At 41.8% G+C, this 21,343-nt stretch overlaps 1 protein-coding gene across 6 annotated transcripts in view; it reads right to left on the bottom strand.

The window, feature by feature from the left end:
- Window positions 1-21,343, bottom strand: part of nhsl3 (NHS like 3) — a 40,031-nt gene that overhangs the window by 10,075 nt on the left and 8,613 nt on the right. Inside the window, exon 1 of one of the 6 annotated variants that reach the window (XM_004547760.6) lies at window positions 17,269-17,897. The exons of 4 other annotated variants lie outside the window; for them this stretch is intronic. In XM_004547760.6, the coding sequence (XP_004547817.2) occupies window positions 17,269-17,401 (133 nt within the window). In that variant the 5' untranslated portion in view covers window positions 17,402-17,897. Of the gene's footprint in view, window positions 1-307; window positions 557-17,268; window positions 17,898-21,343 lie in introns of those variants that run through there. One more of the 6 variants, XM_004547761.6, reaches the window with a different exon arrangement.

Here is a 21,343-nt window from a genome sequence, read left to right as displayed (position 1 = left end):
GAAGCAGCCCTCCCTGATACTCTGCCAGACCCCTGCAGGAGGTTTAGGGATTTGGGTTGATTAATACGATTCCCCCCCAAAAAGTCAGCAAAGAGCTTTATCTCATTAGACAGGACCTCCAAATTACCTTCAACACTAATTCTTACACATCGGTGTGTTTGTGAACTGTTGAGGTAGATGTCAGTTAAAATGAAAAAACAGTACTTGCTTTTAAGGTATATTTAGTATGATAAAAAGCTTGGTTAAACAATCAATCACAGCAAAGTTAAAGAGATTTACTGCAGCCTCCACGTGAGTCGGCACTCACCCTTTTTCTTGAAGATGGACAGCAGAGAGTGGATGCTCTTCCTCAAGTAAACAACCATGCCTACACCAGTGCCATAACAAAACCCACACTCAAAACGCCAGAGCAAAGCAAAACAGAGTCTAACAAGTCGTCCTTCTGTCAATTTGACCTGCGATTGAGATCCGCATGCCTCGACTGAGGAGGCAGAGCTCGACAGCAATGATCGCAGGTGCTTCTGCAGAGACTTGGAGGGACTTGGGAAGGACAAGCGCACAATGAGATCTGCTTTCAGCCCAGCTGCCTTATCCCCGAGTCTGATACCCTCCTCCCTTCCCCCGCTGCTCTTTCTCTCTCGTGTCTGTTTTGCTCACACAGGCTCCCTCCATTGCTATTCCCTCCCCATTGTCAAATGATGAACCCCTCCCGCCAGCAAGACGGCTGTCAAAGTTTGGCTTTCAGGAGGCGACCAGCCCCCCACTTCACTCAGTATAGACAGACACGTGTGGAGCTTTGTGCACACACTCCACCAGTGCAAACCCAGTTAAAGCTTCCTTATGCTAATTAAAACAAAGCTACCCATGAAAAATGTTCCAATATAAGAGAGCTAATTTCTGCATATTCTACCATAGATTCTAAAACTACCCGCTTGGTCACTGATATAATCTGAAGTTGTGGAGCTTCTACATCCCTACTGGAAGCCTTCAGCAGTATGCATGTGTCTGACACTGTGTCTCATTATCTAAGGGCTACAGGGGCTGCATTTGACAGTAAAGGTTGTGTCCTCACGATGAAAAGCTATGCCGTTCCAGTTTTATTCTCTTATGTCTCCCTCCATCACTTTTTTCCCAGTACCCTCACTCCCCTGCCTGTCTCTGCCAATCTCAACTCCTTTACATCTTTCTATAGTTCTTCCTTCTTCCTGCCTGCCCCTTTAGCCTTATATCTAACAAAGGTCTAATTTGAGTTATAAATAGCTGACAGCGCCTCAGTTCATCATCTGTCTGCGGATGAGTTCCTGCTAATGTTTCCTGACAAACTGCAGAGGGTATGAAATATAACACGGCTTCAGGACAACTCAGTTAATGTGGATTCGGTGCCAAACAAACGATCAGTACTGCATCCCGGGATTGCTTTCCTGCTGGTGAAGATGCAGCACTTTGATTCTCTTGCCCCCTGAATGGGTGTTTTTCTACAATAACAGGGTCACAGCAGGGGGCTACAGCTGGCTTGCACCAGCTGGAGGGTAGTAATGCAATTACCTTCAATCATTCACTTGCTATCCCTCCACATACAGGAATCCTGGCACTGGTAAAATAAAAGTGGAGCTTCTCCCGTAAAGAAATCTGCACCCCAGTGCCCCAGGGTCAGACTGCCCAGCCCGGGGTGCTGGCAGTGGTTCAACCTCAGTGTGGTGAGCCCAGGCTGGAATATACAGAGGCGTTCAGGAGCTTTAGACCTGGGAGCCGTGCCAGAGGATTAACTCTGCCACCAGATTAACCTGTCCATCTCCTCACCTCGTGCTCCCACTTGCCTCACCTTTGTCATCTCTCTGTCTTACCCATTTATGCCATATCACACTTTGCACCACATCTTTGCTCTGCATCTCATCTTCAAGTGTCTGGATGACATCGCCAGGCAACTAATTCAGTCTCATCACTGTCTAATCCATATTAATATCTTACCAATATGAGACAAGAGAGAGCTTACGGGCATGAGAAAGGAGCTTTGTTGCAAGTCGCAAACGTTCCTTTTCTTCAGATATAAATCCCCTGCACACCCACTCCCCTCACCACAGACCTTTACTACATGCCAGTTTTGGGGGTCCCTGGCCCAACATATGCACCCTCCCCCCTCTTGTTAACTAAGACCCCTCATATCAATATTCATTAGAATGCCTAAAGAGACACCATCTGGTCCTGGTGGAGAGGGCAGAGGGGAGCGAGGGCCTTTAGTACACACAACAAACCATTCCACTGCATAAGCTAAACAAAACAGAAACTAACGGACACTAAAGCCTTTCTAACGCAGGTCTCCAAATCAGTTCAAGGTGTCAGGTCAAAAGATGGGGAAAAAAAGCCAAATATTTACTTGTAAAGTGCTACGTAGCCTACTTCCTTCAGCACTTTTAAATCAACTGGTGTGCCTTTTAGGGGACAATCAGAGGTTGTTTTACAGCCTTGTCTTTGTGAGTCTAAAGATAATATCATAAATCACCAGTGCCAGACTGTTGGGCTTGTTTGCAGGTCAAATAGTCTGTGAAAGAATAATCAGAGCTCAGACAGCCAACAAAACCTGCTTGTTAAAAGGTCACAGGCACAAAAATACAGCCCATGCTTCATTAGCAACAGTCACATTTAAAATAACGATAATGACTTGGGATGTTATTTTCCTTTAGCCTTCTGATTTACATCTTGTATCAGAGCTCCAGCCAGGTGTGTGATCTGCTGAAAAGGTAAAGTGTGTGGAGTTTGGAAGAAAAATGTCTATTTGTTTATTTGAACATCCCATTTTTTTAAAACTCATATATTTAAATTCAATATTTTATGGTTTTTAAGATCTCTTCTCACACTCATTTGTCATAATAAACCGTCCTATAGGGTTGTTATTTACAGATGTTTGACTGCTGATCAAATAAAACCACACATTCAAAGTTTCTCTGTGTAACCACGTGAAGCATTTTTCATGTGTCTTGATGCATGCTCAATCATTCAGGTAAAGAAATCCCAAAAAGTTGATTCAGCTTTTTTATGTATTTAACACAAAATACATGAATACATTGTTAATTTAAATTGGAAATGAATAATATTAATCAGTGAGCTTAGAAACAGTACTGACCACTAACATCAACAAACAATTCCAACACAAACTCCAAAGTGGCAGAAACACTGAATTACAATATGTCTTTAAATAACATTTAACTACTGATAACATTATCAGGGAAGGAAACTAAGTTGGGCAGTTAGCTGCTACATTAGCAGCTTTGTTTAGTGATGTAACAACTGATTATTTAAGAGGAAAACAATTATTAGTTCTAGTCCTGGCCAATATTATTTTCTTTTTTATCCTAGAAGTGGACAAGGCTTTCAAACTACACAGGGTTTTAGGTTGGGAACAAAATAAATAATAAATACTGACTCCTTCAATTCCCAAACTATCATTAGAGCCTCTATTTTCATAGATATTGTGTGTAAAGTCTATAATCTGAGCAGATAGATTAGCCCTAATCACAATTAAATGAAATGCATGTGTATTACAACTGTAGAGCATCTTTAAATCCAAACTAATGAGATTAATTAACTCTACTCTTTATCCAAAGTTGCCCGTTTGCAATAAAAAAAATCACTTCAAATATGAAAATAAACAAAACAGACAATACATTATTAAAAACTTCGAAACTGACCTACTTTACAAGCTGCAAGCATAACAATGTTACTATACACAGCTACCTTATCTCTCAGAGCAGCACACAGACATAAGCTTTTTATGGTTTCTGGTAAACATGTAACACACCCATATAGCGTCTTGCTCCACTAGAGAGTGCTATATCAGCTCTGATTCTGCTTGGACTGCAAGTATGAGACTGCAAAAAAAGCAGGTCATTCGATGAGGATGTTTACAGCAGATACACATGGCCACTTTGCATTGATAGTGGCAAAAGAAAAGCAGCTGAATATAAAATATGACTCCCAGTGAGCTGACCAAGCCCAACCATGCATGCTAACACACACAGAAATAAACACCCTTGATGGAAAATTTTATAATTTCATAGTGGTTCATCACACATCCTCGGCTCACCCTCTCATTTGCTGCACACCGCAGAAATGAGGAGAAGAGACTAAGAAGTGATAGCTGTATTGCTTTTGTCACAACCTCAAAATCCGTATCAGGTGAGCACATGGGCCACTGGACCACAACGAGGTACAGGGTTTCCACTTCATGCCTGGCTGGATTTCAAAAGTGCTTTTGTTTATTACTGGGTGTATGGTTCACTACATTAACACTGGGCTCATTAGAAAAAAAGAGGGGGGGACACCAGGTGACAGTGGCATGTAGAAGTAATGTTTTCCACTGGTTGTGTGTGGCTTTACAAGGCACTTTACATTGTAACGTTAAGACCTTCCAATATTAGAAAGATAATCCCAGTAATCAGAGGACCCCCTATGAGCAAGGACTTGGTGAAAGTGGGAAGGAAGAAAAATCCTTTTTAACAGGAAGAAACCTCCTGCAGGACCAGGCTCAATGTACGATAAGTAAGTGCTTTTAGTCAGATCTGAGTCTCTAAATGCTTTCTTTCGGGCATTTTTTTGCACTCATGGCTCTGTATGATGTCAGCACAGAAGCCCCACCCACTTTCTGTTCAAAACTTCTGTTTAACAAAAAGTAACCAATTAGAAGACAGCTAGCTCAAAGGGTGGAGCAATGGACTTAAAAATGGATTGTTTTAGACAGTGAATTAACTAAGGAGCCGCTCCAAAGTCCAGTCCAGGATAAATAAGGATGACTCTGAAATGTGAATGACACAAAGCTATGCTAGCAGAGAACAACAACAAGAACATGAGGCTCAAAATGATCATGATAGGCTCCCTTTGAGGTACAGATACAAAACATTCATGTTTTAGCAGTAGATTGTAGCAGAGATAATCAAGCTGGAGTAAACAGAGCTTTCGTTGGAGTCTATTTTCAGTCAGATAAACATACGTTTGCTGAAGTAGTAAATATTTACAGCAGCACAGTGGTGTGTGACATATAAACTACATAGAGCACAGCATCCAGCCAGTGGATCTGTATTTTTTCAATAAATAGTCTGTGGACAAAAACTGAACTCTATACCACAGAGTAACACAATCAGGACTTTAGATGACACCTGCCTTGTCTTATGATTCAGCGTTTAGTGATTATCAGCAGATAGAAAGTGTAAGGTTTGCAGTCGATTGAGTCTTCTAAGGTTGATCTTTCCATCCCTGTACACACAAATGAAGCTGCCACAGTACAGGAAGAGAGGGTTAAAGTGTGACCAGCAATAAACCTCCAATCACCCCAACACAGGAGCACACACACACAGGTGTCATTATTCAAGCTGGCTGCTACACTCCTGATTTGTATTCAGTGGTTGTTGTAGTGGACTTGAGTTATGAGCTCCCCTCAGCTTTTAGTTGTGCAGTATTTACCAGGGCGAAGGAGAGATGAAGGCTAGCCCGACAGCCCTTACACACATATCTATTGGAATATTTCATGTATGTTGTGATAATGTGTCTGGAAACATTGCATTGTTATATTATGCTCATTTATCACTTTATTTATCTGATTACATTTGACATTCAGAGAGTACGAAAAAAAATGCAAACAGACAAAAATGAAAACCTGTACTAAAAAAATCATGGCGATTGTGCGAAGATGACAGCAGAAGAAAGAAAATAGGACTAAAGGAAGGTAGAGAGGGGCGGAGGAAATGGGAAGAGGGCAGGAGGATATGGAGAGGACATAAATCACTGTGTACGGTAAATGTCGCTACCCATGAATCACCCACATTTCTGATTTCCTCTGGGTGAGAAACAGAGGTGGTGAGCTGAAGAGGGAACATGAAAGGAAGACAGTGGGTTGAATAGATGTGGTGAGGAGGATGAGAAGGGCAAAGGAAACACTGAAGCAAACAAGGATCTGAAGAGTTGTGGTCAAAATTATGTCATTGAAAGAGTATGACAGTTTCTAGATCATTTAACTACAGGTTATTTGGTTAGGCACAAACATCAATAATGAGCCCAGATTTTATGCCAGGCAGGCAAAAACTCCCATTTGTCAGCATCACTGGTGACTCAGCGATATGAGGTAGTTTAACAACTAACTTACAGAAAAACAGAAAAACAATGATTTAGCGCTCTATGAAGAAGAGGTGGGTGATTTTTTTTTTCTGTAACATTTGGATTTTGCTAAGACTAAAAGCTAGCATGTGTACCAACACAGGCAGCACTAACTGATAGCTAGGTTTGCTAGCTATCAGCTAGGTTTGCTAGCTATCATTATTTTGGTGATGTTGGTACCTATTCAAGCATTTTTAAAGGAATTATCTGATAAATAATGCCTTGTTGTGTGGTTCTGCCTGCCATAGAAGTTTGGATTTTGGTTTTTGTACATGAAATTCTAGTATTTTATTAGTCTGTAATTTAGCGCTAATTGGTAGGTATCTATGTCTGTGTTGATCTTATGGCAGCTTATGGTTGGACGTTACTAACCAGTCTCGATGGAATTAGCTGGTAACTTTACACTTAACCAAACTTAATCAAACACGGATAACTTGAAGTACAACCAGTGATCATTGCTGGAAAGACTCTAATGCTGGTGCTTTAAAATGCAAACTCTATAGTGTGCTACTGTTTAGCCATTGCACGTCAAGATTTTAGTAGGTAAATAGGTTTTATGTGAAAAACAACATTTTTACTCATAGTTGAAATATTGTAGTGAAGGTTTAGTGAGTGCCAGTAATAGAATATTTACAGGTGCTTTACCAGCACTAATCACTTAACAAATTAGGACTCAGGGGCCAACAATACACAAAAAAACATGTAATAAAGGTGAGATCTCAAACAAATACTGATACAGGTTCTGAAATGTAAAATTGGTTCATTTAGACCCTCTCTGCACTTAGCTTAAGCACAATTAAATTAATGCAATGCCTTGTTAGCTCATGTGTCGTCTTAACCCACCGGTGCCTATTTACCGGAGATAAATCCTGTATTTGTTGCTTTTCCTAATCCCGACCTGAAGCAGGTGTAAACCTCAGCCGAGGTGACTGGACTCACACACAAACACAGAGCCAAACTTAGGAGCCACACCAGCCACTGTGCTTAAAAATAGAAAGCGTCACTCTTTTTGTAATTATCCCTCTTTCCCCCCTCTGTCTCTTCTCTGTCTCTCTTAACCAGATAAGGGGATTGTGCATATATTTCTTGAAGGAGTCGTGAGCTGTTTGTGCTGCCTGTCGCTTCCATTTAAAAGCTTTTTGTGAGCCAGACTGAAAGCTCTATAAACACATATGGATGTTTCACAGCACACTCACAGTTGACCCGCTATTTGCCACATTCATCTACAAACTCCAAACAAGATAATAAATCTATCTCGTTCCAACTGGTGTGTGGGAGGGAGTGCAGGGGTACCCCGGACTCCTGCAGAGCAATGTGGGCCTCCAGAGAAATCTGCCATGGGAGAAGACAAAAGGGTGCAAGTGTAAAGCATACTGCAATAATAATGCCCAGTGTGCAGTCACACAGAGGTGGATGCCAATGGACCGACAAAACCACAACTGCACAGAAGCTAAAACCTTGGAAAATTCTTCCACTGTTACAAGTGGCATCTCACTTTTTTGTTTAGATCAAAATTCAGTTCATTTTGAACTAAACATAAAATGAGAGTTTCGTGTGTTGTGAAACCGAGTTATTACGTCTAATGTACCTGAAAGAAACAGATGGATATGAAAACGGAAACAGGTGAGGCAGATTGTTTGAGCCCATGCACCTGTAATGGTGAGGAGTCAGGACTCATCTCTGAGCAGGGCTGGATCATAATTTTTCAGTGTGGGGTTTGCTGTTGTGAATGGGTGCATTTTAACCCAAAGCATGACCTTTTCCGGACACTAACCAAGCAATTGTTAATGGCTAAACCTACCCAAATGCAGCAAAGTACAGTAAAATGTGATTGCAAATGAAATAGATCAGCAAAAATACAAAACAAAAAAGTAAAACCAAGGTCCAAATCTGCAGGGTTTGCCCGAAGACACCAGAAATCAATTTAAGTGGTTAACTTGGTAAATGGTAAATGGTCTGTATTTGTATAGCGCTTTACAACTTAACTCGCTATCCACCTGTAGGGGGCAGCCCACCATCTTCCTGCACAATGATACGGCCACAGTTATGCAGGTTTCTGATGCATAATTCTTTTCGTTTTCCTTTATCTGAATTTGTAAGCTTTACAAAGAAAACTGATTTTTGTCACAGCCCGTGTTTCATGTTCATGCTTATCATTTTCCTCGGAACGTTCCCAAAATTCGCTTGCAAAATGAAAGCTCACAGGATAACGTGACCGCTGTCTCAGATAAGGATCCTGTCTGAAATTTCACAATAAAACTTCAGCCGAGATAAAGAGTAAACTGCTTGACGTTTAGCAGCTGTTCAAACTCCCAACCTCTTCGACCTTTTTTCTCAATGACAGCAATGCCACAAAATGTAAATGTCAAACTCTGGCTTGACTCATCGGTTGACAAAAGCTATGTCTGCATTTCTTTTCTTTTTTTCCTATTTAACCAAAATGCCATTTCTATAATTTTAGGCACTTATTTTCCTCGAGAAGTTAAAGGAGTTCTTTTTCTTCAAAACAATCACCCCTTGTTTTTCTCCTCTAAATGGATCATCAGTCTGTTATGATGGATAAATGCATGAGAGTTAGCCAGTAGCTGCTGTGAGAGAGGCTGTCAAAGCTGTGGAAAATGTCATAGCTGTGTTTCAAGTCCACTTGTGGAATATGCCAAGGCATTGTGGTATACTTTAGATAAACTTGTTTGTATTGCCACCATTAAATGTGAAAAGCAGAGTTTACATGGAGCAAAAATAAATAAATAAGAGGATCTGCTGACATCCTGCACAGAGGGCTGTGAGGTGCAACGAGGGGGCGGACATCTTCATTTAAGTGCACGTCATCCGAATCACACCGTTCGCATTAGGCTTGAACAGACGCAGCCTGTTTTCAGCGTACACTACAACACACATGTGATAAACACACACGTAAATGTACCAGCAGTGCAGAGAATGAGTCTAGCATGTGTCTACTAACTTCTGCGAGTGACTTCTAGCCACTGAGAACAACAGCTCATTCTGCTAGCTGTGAGCCTTCATTAAAGTCTTAGAAACACTCTCTCTTGCTCATCACTCTTCCTCTGCGAGATCCCATTATGCACGGCCGATGAGCTAAGCCTCCCTTTCGTAAACAAGTCAGAACCGCTCGGACTGAATCGGCCTGAAAACACTTTTAAATGTGTGTGAAAAGGCGTTTGAGTAAACCTGCTGCCAAATGTTGGAGTAGAAAAAGAGGCTGAAGCTGGCACCGCCTCACAGCCTTCTGCTTCAGTGTATAACGCCTGTGCCTGCATGAATCCAAGGTCTCCTGACCCGGGGCATTTCTAGAATTTATTTATTTTTTAATTGGGCGACCAGACGGGGGAAAATTTGATTAAAAACAGGAAGACTGAATTGGTTGTGAATGAAATAAATTTAATTGTGAACATCCATCCTGCCGCCATAAACATGCAATAAGAGAGCTTTACTGAACCCCGAGAGTCGAGCATGAAGCGATGGTGCTCACAAAATGCTCGCATTTTAGTTACAGCCACAAATAATTATTTTTTATTTTACCAATTTCACACATGTCATCTTGTTTAAGTTGCCCAATTTGCAAAGTGATGGAGCCCAATAAATAACAATAAAGAATAAGCTAATGCTTCAGCTCATTGTAGGGTATCTTCCTCTCTCTCGTGCTCGCATTTATTAAAATTATCAACATAGGGAAGTATTGGGGGGGGCAGTTACCTCCTGCCGGTCCCCCCTTGGTGGCACCCCTGCTGGCACCTGCCAGTGCTTCCCGTCAGCCTGCTAGTATAGGTGCAAGTATATGGTGTAAATTTGAAAATCCTTCACAAGTTATCACATTCAAAGATTTTCAGAAAACCTGACCTTGACTTTGAGTTCAAGGTCACTGAGATTCGAAGTTGTCTGAGATTTTTTGTAGATGCATCTATGGTATGAATTTCAAAATCCCACATCGTTCTGAAGTTATCCTCATTCTCAAGTTACTTTCATTCACAAACATGAGTGACCTCACCGCTCACCCATCCGCCAACATGTCCTTTTACAGCTGAGGGGTAAAAACAGCACATTTTTATCCTAACATTCTGTATATGTGGCACAGCACAGGAAAAGAGATGCATGCAGACGCAGAATCCCGACTGTCCACAATAAACAGCCAAGCAATGACACAATCACAAAGAACTGTCCTTTCCAAAATTTCCAGTGTTTTTCACTGTTTGCAAATATCTCTCAAAACTATGCCTGAAAAACTTTAGCTTACCGGACAATTTCTGATGGATAAATTAAAAACAAACAGCTCACTTCTGTTCAAAATGCTCATTCAGTAAAACTCTCAGTTATCAGGGGGAAACCGACACACTCACTGCAGCCACACACACCACAAATTAGCCAATGTATCGCTCTTATTGAGACTGGCAACTTTTGATGATGCCGTGTGATAACCGGTTCTTGTAAACCTTGTTATGTTTTTATCAAAGGTTTAATCATTTTTTCTTGTTGCTACAAATGAATGTTTATCTATTTGGCTCATAGGCAAACCACAATAAATCAAAGACTGGACACAGTTTGACATCTTCTAGTTAAAAATTCATAGAAAATACACAGAAACAGATGAATGACATCTGGCCTTTTGCATATTAATGTAGTAGTTTTCACATGCTGTCTCACATGTGTCCAACATCAGCAGCATTTATATTATCAATGCTTGGCCACACTTAACTGGATAAGGAGAAGAAATTTACGTTTGTTTGAGCTGCTGGTGAAATTTTCTCGATGCTTTTGCAAAATAACTCCAAGTTTCTATGTTAGTCCTCTAACTCTGGACAGAACATTCACCAGCAGCAATTGTAGCAGCTTACAAACCAGATTTATTTTATCTACATAAGAGGACAAATCTATATGAAAGAGCCCCTTTCACGGATGATTAACTTGAATTAAAGCCACTGTGGTGAAGTTGAAAATTCATCTATTGGCTCGGCAGGACCAGCTTTAATGAAACTGTCGCAAGCTTTGAATTAAAGATCGGACAGAGTGATGTCAGAAAGCGAGGCTTAATGAAAGCATAAAGTATGAGTTTGTTCTTATTTTAAAAAGGTGATCATTAAACCATCAATTCTACAATCACGTCTGAAGCAAAAACACGGACCTCTGAGTTACGATGTCTCTCCCACAAACACCATGGGTTGCATTTGTCTGTGCAGACGAAGACGCTTTGACTGAATTTATGTTTTAATGCATGAACTCTTTCTACACTGGAGACAGAGGGATCACTCAGCTGCACTGAAGCTACAAGATTTTTAGCAACCCGATGGATTGTTACTCAGAATATACTCAAAAATCCAGAGATGCAGCTCTAACCAACAATGTCAACACTGCTTTTCCCCATAACACAAGTATTGCCCTTTCTCCAAATGAAAGCAACATTAATTACTCATTAATACATTACTTCAATCACCACTCGTTGTTGGAATAATTGCCATTTCGCATATTCGGTGTAGATACAGTTAAACATAAGCATTTGTTTAATGTTGTGTTTTTGGACCGCGTGAAACACGACGCCGGTGTTTTTCAAGTTTTTGAAAAAAAGACACCCAACAACAACAAACGGTCAGACGCTGCCTCAGGAAACTGTGTTATTTCAACTCACTTTTGCAGGTTAGACAATTATGAGAAAACTAAAACGGGCCCTAAGCAGTGAAGAACTGCAGAGCTGTGTGAAAACTCTCTGTGGGTTTGTTACTGCAGGGCCTTCTTAGACACGATGCACACCATTTTAGTTATTATTAATGCAGGATTGTAGACGACTGTAGCAGTGATTAGGAAAAAAAGTTGCAAATGAATCTGACCTAATTAAGTAGAGTAATGCTAGCACGGCTGAAATGACGGCATTTAAGAGCCAATTTTGTCTCCCCCTTCTGGAAGTGAGTGTTATTACATCAGTAACGTGCAGTCCTTTACTTTAAGTAGTAGTTATGAATCTCACGAATTAGGAGTGTATCTAAGGACATGTGAAACTTTATTAATGCAATTTGCAACAATTGTGTTTAGTTTTTCTTAAACATCTTGTTATTTTTCTCTGCTACAAGCTCGTTATTCAACTCTCTGCTTCAGAGACAGTGTGACATGTAGTCACAAGACAAGATTTTCAACTGTGATATACATCAGCTCTAGCCAGCGTTGATACTAATATCAGGAAGTGCATCAATCAGTTAGCAATGACTTGAATGTGCCTCAACTTCATGTAAGATTTTGAGATGATCTTCCCCTAAAAGTAACTGCAGTGGTCAGTATTTGTGCAGGGTATTGTTGGGACCTACAACTGTATTTTACAGAGAGCTAGCAGCCCTGAGAATGAGCGAGTGCATAGAAAATGTGTGCTCGTCCCCCTTTACAGAGAACACTGGTATAATAAATTGTGTATTTCAATTCCAGCCAAACAGTTTTACTGCACAAACTTAACTAAATAGTGATACAAATCAAAACCAACTGCACTTCCTCTCTCTTTTTGCATGCAAAGCATTTGCAAACTGGCTCTATATCAGTTAGCATGCCTGCTTCAAACTATTCTGGAAATGGCATCTAGGGCTAGAAATTTCAGACTTGCCACAATTGTATGTTGCCGAAACTGTCCCTTCCTCAAGGGCAAGAAAACAAACGTTTCTACCGTTAAAGGGCATGGGAGGACAGGCTAAAGGAAGGAGGTAACGATCCGCTTTCATCACTTTTGTGACATTTTGTGCAACAAGTTAAAACATGATGTTACAGGTGGGAAGCTGTGCTGCTAAAACGGGCAGACACTAAAAGGCGGTAATACCTGTGAGAAACAGCGATGAAACACAGGGGTCTGTCTGTCTCTGCAAACTGTACTGACGTGCAGACACAAAGTTGTAGGTAAAGAGGAAAGAGATTTAAGAATGGCAATATCAGCCTGTTTCTCCCCGTTGTTTTTTCTCATAAGGTGGGAAACGCAGCTTCTGAGAGAGCAGGAAAGAAACTGAAAGGAAGTGAATAGATGTGAACTATAAATATAACCTGATCTGTGTCACTTAGCTGCATGTAAACCAGAGGAGATGCACACAGAAACATCAGCACAATGTAACCGATCAGTGCTGAAGGATCAGATGGGGAGAAGGATAGAGGAGGGATAGATAGCGGAGATGAAGAGTCATCTAGTCTTTATCCAACTGTGTGTTGCTAAGCTCCTCTGCAGGGAGTCCGTGACTTTGACAGTGGCGCACAGTAAATGAGATCTTCAAAGGAGGACCAGGAAGAAAGCATCTTAGCCCCGCTTACAGAAATCAAAAGGCTTAGGCAAGCCTTACCCGGCTGGATAATGGAATATGGAATATCACTACCCGCACAAGACAGTTGTAATAAGAATGGGAGGGAAATACACTGGCAGCCTTAGTCACGAATTTATACGATGTGTTCCTTCTTTCTATTCTCCCACCCTAATTTTGTCATCTGCGTTCTTTCACTTTTCTGGCCTTTATCAGCTACAACACCACATTCTTTTCCCGTTTTGCCCAGTCCAGGGTAAATATCTGTCCTTTTGAATGCTAAGATAAATAACTCGCCAAGAGTCCAAGGTTAAGAAGATAACCAAACAGAGGAGTGAAAGCCGAACTAAGATTTAGAGGAGTGGTGTGGTTCAAGGATATGTACTGATATTTGAAATTTACAGTAATACCAGTTTGTTCCATGTGTTATTTGACACCTCATCGTAGCGAAGATGAACTCAGACTTCCCCGTGATAAAAGCCAGCTGTGAGGTTCTTCCAGCACAGTGGACAGTTATTAGAAAGTAATATGAAACATCTGCAAGCCCATCAGCAGTCAGTGTGTGTGTTTGTGTGTGTATAATTTAACCTAATCCACTGTAGCCACTGCCCTACAGTTGACATCAGTGGATGTACAGTGGATGTGCCATAAATCTGCTACAACGGCTTTCTTGTAATATGTTCTGTCAGGGTCGATAAAGCCAAGAAAAAAATAATTGAATTACTTAATAACACAGACTGTATTTAAATGATAGGAGTGAAAAATGAAACCAAAGCAAAAGTGCCTCAAACCAGCATGGTTTATTTTGGTCCTCTGGTTGCAAAAAGAAATCCAGTGGAAAGAACACTACATTTATTTTGTAAATTATAATTCCTGTTAAAACCAACAAGTCAGGAAGAACAAGGTATGACTTAAGTGCGTAATTAACTCGTCACTACCCTGTGACTATGCAGTGTCCCTCCCAGTATCCCTCCCTACCTCAGGTCAAGACTTCACCGTGAGACTTTACTAACCAGTACACGATGCAGTGGTGGCTACATCCATCCTTCCTGTATATAAAACCTCTGTTTCACACTCCTGGGCTGTGTGTGTGTTTAATAATAATAATAATAATAATAATGAATTGCATTTATATAGCACTTTTTGAGACCCTCAAAGCACTTTACAGTTCCACTATTCATTCACTCTCACATTCAAGCACTGGTGGAGGAACACTGGTACAAGCTACAGTTGTAGCCACAGCTGCCCTGGGGCAGACTGACAAAAGCCAGGCTGCCATATCGCGCCATCGGCCCACTCTTCCTATTCCTCATCACCATCTGTCTTCAGCTGCCTGAGGCCCTCTTGTAGGCGCTTTTGAGGAGTTTTGGTGTCCTGACATCAGTGACATGTATGTCCTCCTGTGGCCAGCTTATCATCCCAGCATAGTAATCTGATGACCAGTATGGCATTTGTATTGATAACTCAAATCTTATTACCACCCTTCAGCTTGCTAGTACTTGGAGCTGTCCTGTAACTCCACCCCTTCAGTCTGGATCACCTTCCCTCTCTTTGCAACCATTCAGCCACACCTATCCAGCCTGAGTGACATCCTTATGCCCTTGCTGCACATCCCGGTGAGGTGGATCAGTGAATCAATGCCTTGTTTGTTCCTGGTGTACAGCTTGATGTCATCCATATACAGGAGGTGGCTGATGGTCACTCGACTCGTAAATCTATATCCAGTTTTGGTGATGAGCTGGCTCAAGGGGTTGAGGGCTCTGCAGGACAGTGCATATATATTTATCTTGTGCCATGACAAAGCATTTGCTCCTTTCCTGATTGGGTGTTGCTAGTCACAGTTAACTCATGATTTAACAGTATGAGGCAATTACTGTTTCCCACAGGCCCAGGCAGATTTGGATAGTTTTTTTCCTTCAATAAATGAACTCATCATTTACAAATTACATTTTGTATTTATTTGGATTATTTCATTTATCATATTAGATTTTTTTGACAATCTGAAACATGTAAGTTTGAAAAATAAGCAAAAAACTAAGAACTCAGGATAGCGGCAAATGCTTTTTCTCACATTATGTAGTCTGAGATGTTTAACAGAGTTTGACCAGCCTTGGGAAACATCCCACATTCCAGTTGATGACCTTGATCAAAAATACAGAACAAGTGAGGTGGTGTAGGTGTGACATCCAGTCGTTTCTCACTCTGTCGGGTGCCAAAATCCCAGATATAAAGCTCTCAAGTGTTAGATGAAAGCGAGGCAGGGCTCCGGTTTGCAACGTACCCAGAACCACAGAGACAGAAACATAGTTAACCAAGTTCATCTTCTGTGTGTTTCCCTTTTACACTTACAGCACAGAGCTCAACAGTATGCAATACAACACTCTCTTTCCCTTTCTCTTTCTCTCTAGGCTGTTTTTATTTTGCCTCTTTGTGTTGCAAAGGGCAGCTACAATCACCTCAGAAGCTTCACTTTGACTTGCTCTTCAAAATTGTGGGTTTGTGTGCAGGATGAGTGCTCATGCATAAGTAAATCAGCAGGAATGTAGGAATGCATTCACAGTCTTTCTGAATAAACCCCCCCATGAATGAGAACAGGAGAACAGAAGACGATAACCACGCATGCTCGCAAAGACACTGACCACCCTGAGCGCAGACGTGTATGCAAGCACACAGTAAACCACACAGTTTGTTCAAATTTTTAACAGCAACAAGCATGAAGACACTTTGGTTTGTTGAGAGTGGGATGTCTACGAGACTGTGAGCCAGCTGCCTTCATAAAGTGTTTTTTTAGTTTCTGATCTTGCAAGGTCAGCATTGACAATTTAATCTCCCCATAATGAAAAAGACAGGCTCCAAAAGCAACTCCATCCCCCATAGACTCCCATGTTAAACAGCACAAACAACCATGTTTATAGTCTGAAAATATAAACATATTGGTGACTAAATTGTGGAGCCAGACACCAGTCAGTGATGTCACAGTGGATGTGCCCATCTTTTATATACAGTCTATGAAGGAAACCCAGGCTTAGTCAAAATAAAACCATGTGTGTTGTAACCTAACAACCCCAGATCTAGTTTGTTCTTAACTTTAAAAGAAGAATACAGAGACAGAGAAGAAGACAGGCTAAAGTGACCAGATTTTATCAGTCACCATTACAAACAGCAGAATAAAAATAGGACTGGTTCAGGGAAGAAAGCATGAAACACAAAGCCACTCCAGAGGAATAAATAAAAAGATTATGCCATGGCGCCCTGGTGGAAAAACAAATCTCAGTAGCAGAGCGCTATCTGACTATCTATCTGTTTGTGTCAGGGCTGAACCTGTTTGTCAGGGTTTTGTTTCCTTTTTTTTGCTTTGGGGACAGTTAACAGAGACAACGATCAGTGTGGGACAGGCCAAGCTCTATTTTCCACAGCAGGTATAGCGGTCAGACAGTCATAAAATAATCCCCCACTCTCAGCCCAAAGATAACACACACACTGAGGGTGGTTCAGGATGGATGGAAGGGTGGGGTAGAGGAGCAGTGAGGAACAAAAAGAGTAAAGTTAGCGCTAAAATAAAACGCTCTGTTAACTTGATCATTTGTCAGCAGGAAAAGAAATCTCCACAACACAAACACAGAACTTTACCCACACACAGTCCTCCTGTGCACACTGGTGCAATAAGCAGGAACCCTTGCAGCTGACTAAGGTGAAGTCAGCATGGGAATATTCACCCTGCACATAAAAAGCTGACTGTGGGAACTACTTTGCACAACCTTGCATGAGTAGCCACAACTAAAAGTCAGCTTCATCTCTTCTCAAACTCCTCCTTCAGTTTTAAAATGACAATAAGCAAATGACAAAACCTTACCTGTTGTCAGTTTGTCCGCGTGCCCAAACAGCCAGACGCCTTTAGGTTTCTCCCTGTTGGGACTCAGGCACGAGGATGGAGAGGAAGATGAGCTTTTTTCTGTCTTCTTCTTCTTCTGGATACCGTTTCCCATTTTTTTTCTTTTTTTTTCTGAGAGAGGGGGGCAGTCCTCTGGCCCCTAGAGTGGCTCTACCATGTTTTCCTCCTGTGACATTACATCTGTATCCTTACTCTTAAATCCTTTCTACTCCAGCATGAGCATACACTCTGAGTCAAAGTCAATAAAGCTCAAATCATTCCTGCTGATTCAGTCCTGCTGACACACACACACATGCCACAGTGTGGACTATCTTTGCTAAAGACCCACTGACACCATTCCTGTGCGACAAACAAAAAAAAGCTCCATAAATCATAAATGTCCACTCAAATCTGCCGTTCACCACTGCTAGTCAAGCACAGCCACTGAAGACACACTCAGCACTGACAAGCCTCAGTTTGTGGGTGTGTACGTATGTATGCGTGGAATCGTGTGTGTATGTGTGTGTGCCCCTCCCACTGTGATCACTGTGCTCCAAAGCAGAGGATTCACACAAGCACTACATTAGACTTATTTCCATCATTTCGAGCCTCACACACAAACAGAAACCAAAAGCTGCCCGATGAGAAGGGTGGTCTGTAGCATTTACTGCCTGGGAATGAGTAACACAGAATAAGTAATAAATACTGAAATAAAGGAAAGAGTGTGGGCTTAGAACAGCATATGGATGCTTAATAATTCAGCCGATCTTGACAGGTGAAGATATTCTGTCTGGCACTCTTTGAAATTCCCCTTCATCCCACACACACACACAAACACAAACCGAATATAAAAACTATAGTCAGAGGATCAAAGCTTGTTTTGATATGAGATCACTCCGACTATGCTTAGAGGAAATACAAATGCTGAGCCAGACAGATGAGTTACAGAAATAGGGATAATGGGGAATTCTGGGGAAACTAAATCACTTGTGTCGAGTCCAATCTTTTCCTGTAACATCCTCTTCCTCGTTCCCTGTGCTCCCTTTCCTTCTGGCTCCTCCCACCTCCCCGTCTAACCCTAAAAATGAACACCGAGTGACGATTTGGCAGGTTATGTGTCTTGGAGTGATGATGTCATGACCTCTGCTGTCACCAGATAGGAATGACACCATTCCCAGAGCCTGTGGATCGATTGCAGTTGTTCAGAAGGAGGTCAGAGAGGAAGGCGTGTGGAGAGAAAGAGATGGTGATGATGATCACCACCATCACCACGTAGCACGGTGCTCCTATCAGGTGAAAGTGAGATTTCGGTGAAGAAAAAATGCGCACTTCTCATGAGCGAAGCCCTGTTCATGCACAGCCCTCCAGCCCTTGCTCCTTCTGATGTGTAGAGAAGAAGATAAAAAAAAGGCTCCAATAAAAGAAAAAAGCAGATTTACTGTCAGGGGAGGGGGAGCGTGGATCGGGAGAGCTGCTGGGCAAAGAATTTACAATCCCTTCTTTTTCTACAAGAGGAATCGATTTGGCTCTGAGGAGCAGGAGGACTTACTGGGAATTTCCAAATATGAAATGTGAATGCTCATGCTATATGTGTGTTAGATTGTGTCTGCATACAGAGGAAGGAGAAAGGAGAGAAGTGCGCTTATGATATCAGCAAGCTTCCTGTTGCAGAGTGTAAAACGATCTTCACTAAAACACTCAGAACGATGTGCTGCCTCCTAATGCATCGCCAACACAACCACACCCAGTGCATCTGCGCTGGTAGAGTACACTGAGCTCCTCGTCTCATCCCTCATAAAACTATGAGATCTCACTCAGGTCACGCACAGGGATGATGCTCTGCAACATGCCTTCACCTGTGAGCAGCAAAGCATAGTGGCAAACATGCCCTAGATACATTTCAATATGAGCGTGATGAAAGCGTGTGTCAGAGTCAGGAGACAGTTGAGGATCTGACAGTTGAAGGGAACTGAAAAAAGAGAAACATGCAAAGGGGAGTCAACATGCGTGCACGTGCATGTGCGTGCATGTGCGCATGCGTACATTAAAGGACATTTGTGTAGAGGAATGCTGTTGTCATGGAGACCATCACCAGAGTCTCAAAACAGGACTAAGGAATCTCTCTTTAAATGTTACTGTTTACACTTTTATTGGTGTGTGTGTGTGTGTGTGTGTGTGTGTGTGTGTGTGTGTGTGTGTGTGTGTGTGTGTGTGTGTGTGTGTGAGCATATCTGTCCCATCAAAAGCGCCCCGTCAGACAGCATCTGTTTAAAGAAGTTGCAAATTAAAAGCCTCCTCGTCATGATACGTTGTTGTGCTGTATGACCTTGATCCTATCCCTTCACCGTGGCACGAACATTTAGAGTGAAATCCTCAAGCTCAATAATTCTGCCTACATCAGCCCAGCACTTCCATCTTGTGGCAATGCTCTGCTATCACTATTTAAACTCCTGAGGACAAACAACGCTGGTGTTGCAAAAGCACTCTGTCATTAACATTCAGCTGCAGAGCTGCAGACTAGCGAAGGTGACAGTTTCAGGTATGATCCTGAAGTTCCCGTCTAAACGGTGACATCTGCTGACTAAAAAAGCAGGTGCAACTGAAGTATTTTTCTTTGGCATTGAGCTGATTTCATGAGCACATCGCTCAAGAGTTGTCTGCCATAGTGGATGTCATACAACCACCAGTTGCTTGGGAAACTGTCAGGCAGAGGCTCCTGGATGTGGTTGGGTGAAATCGTTTGTAAAGAAGGTGTTGCACGAAAGACTCCTTCTGACTGTTTTGGTTGCTAGCAGATTGCTACGGTTGCCTCTACTTTTTCATGTTTGTTTTCAAACACTTACTAGCCAAGTGGTAGCAAACCTTGAAAAAGGGGGACAAAAAGTTTGTGTAGCACTTTTCACATTTGTACTACAGCTTTCAGAGATTTTTCCTTTTATTTTGTTGACAAGTCTTCCACTTCCTTTCAAAGTACAACTGCAACAATATGCTGGTGTTAGCAGTGTCAGGGAGGTTTTTGTCAACTGGTTGGGAAATACATGTTTTCCTTTGTAACTCCCTAGCTCTACTGTCTTCTCCAAATATGGCCATGTCCAGCTTAAAAGATAGAAAACCGGATGGCAAGTGTCAAAATGTAAAACTCAAGCTTATGGGCAAGTTAAGTAAGAAAGATATCTATTCCTGTGTCAGCCTGCATTCCTGCCAGTCTATTCTTTGCATCACTTTTCATTCTGTCGTCATCAATCTGGTCTAATCATTTTCAATCCTACCTTCTGTGAGCCAATCAGCCTCTATTCTGTGTTTTAAGTGTCAGCTCTCTTCTGCCATTCTGCCTTTTACATTGACTGGAATGACTCGCCTCATTTCATTCTGGTCACCTAGAGATCCTCATTCAAACCTATACCTGCCTCATTTCCACCCCAACCAGTGTCTAGCCTCATTGGCATTCCAACGGGACAAGCAAGGTAAGCAGTGCTTGCCGTGTCAAATCTAAAAATAGACATAATTTGAAACTTATCAAAGTAATGCGATCTCTCTCCTTTCATATCAGACATCACTGTGATAAAGCTCCTCGCCTGCTAGTTATTGTGTGCATGGAGCCTTGAGCTGCGCTTACGTAACAAAGACGTAACAAAGATGTGCACGGATGACGCAAAGTGCAGCAGATCAACAAAGACAAATGGAATCGCTGTAATTTACAAGAACTGCAAATATGTTATAGGATTTTGTATGCAAACCTTCGTATGCAGTGGAGATGCAACGTTCGTTCAGTCCCTCCTGCGGCCACACAAGGCTGGCTTCAAAAGCGATTCACTCACTTGATCTGTATATAGTATTCACTGCACAGCAAGCTACATTTATTTTTGCCTAATAATTTAATTAAGAACGCTTCAAAGGGTATTTTATTTACATGTCAGCAGACATCTGTCCGATTCACCTGTGCAGTTGCCTATCAAGCTAGCTAGCATCAGCCGATAACCTCTTAACTAAATATGGGCATAAAACAAGACTGTGACAACCTTGAAGCCAGACGCAAGGCTTCAAGATGTTCATCCAC

This window comes from Maylandia zebra, linkage group LG22 (genome assembly GCF_041146795.1).
Source record: "Maylandia zebra isolate NMK-2024a linkage group LG22, Mzebra_GT3a, whole genome shotgun sequence".
NCBI classification, from domain to species: Eukaryota; Metazoa; Chordata; class Actinopteri; order Cichliformes; family Cichlidae; genus Maylandia; species Maylandia zebra.
This window is presented reverse-complemented; position numbering and strand designations above follow the sequence as displayed.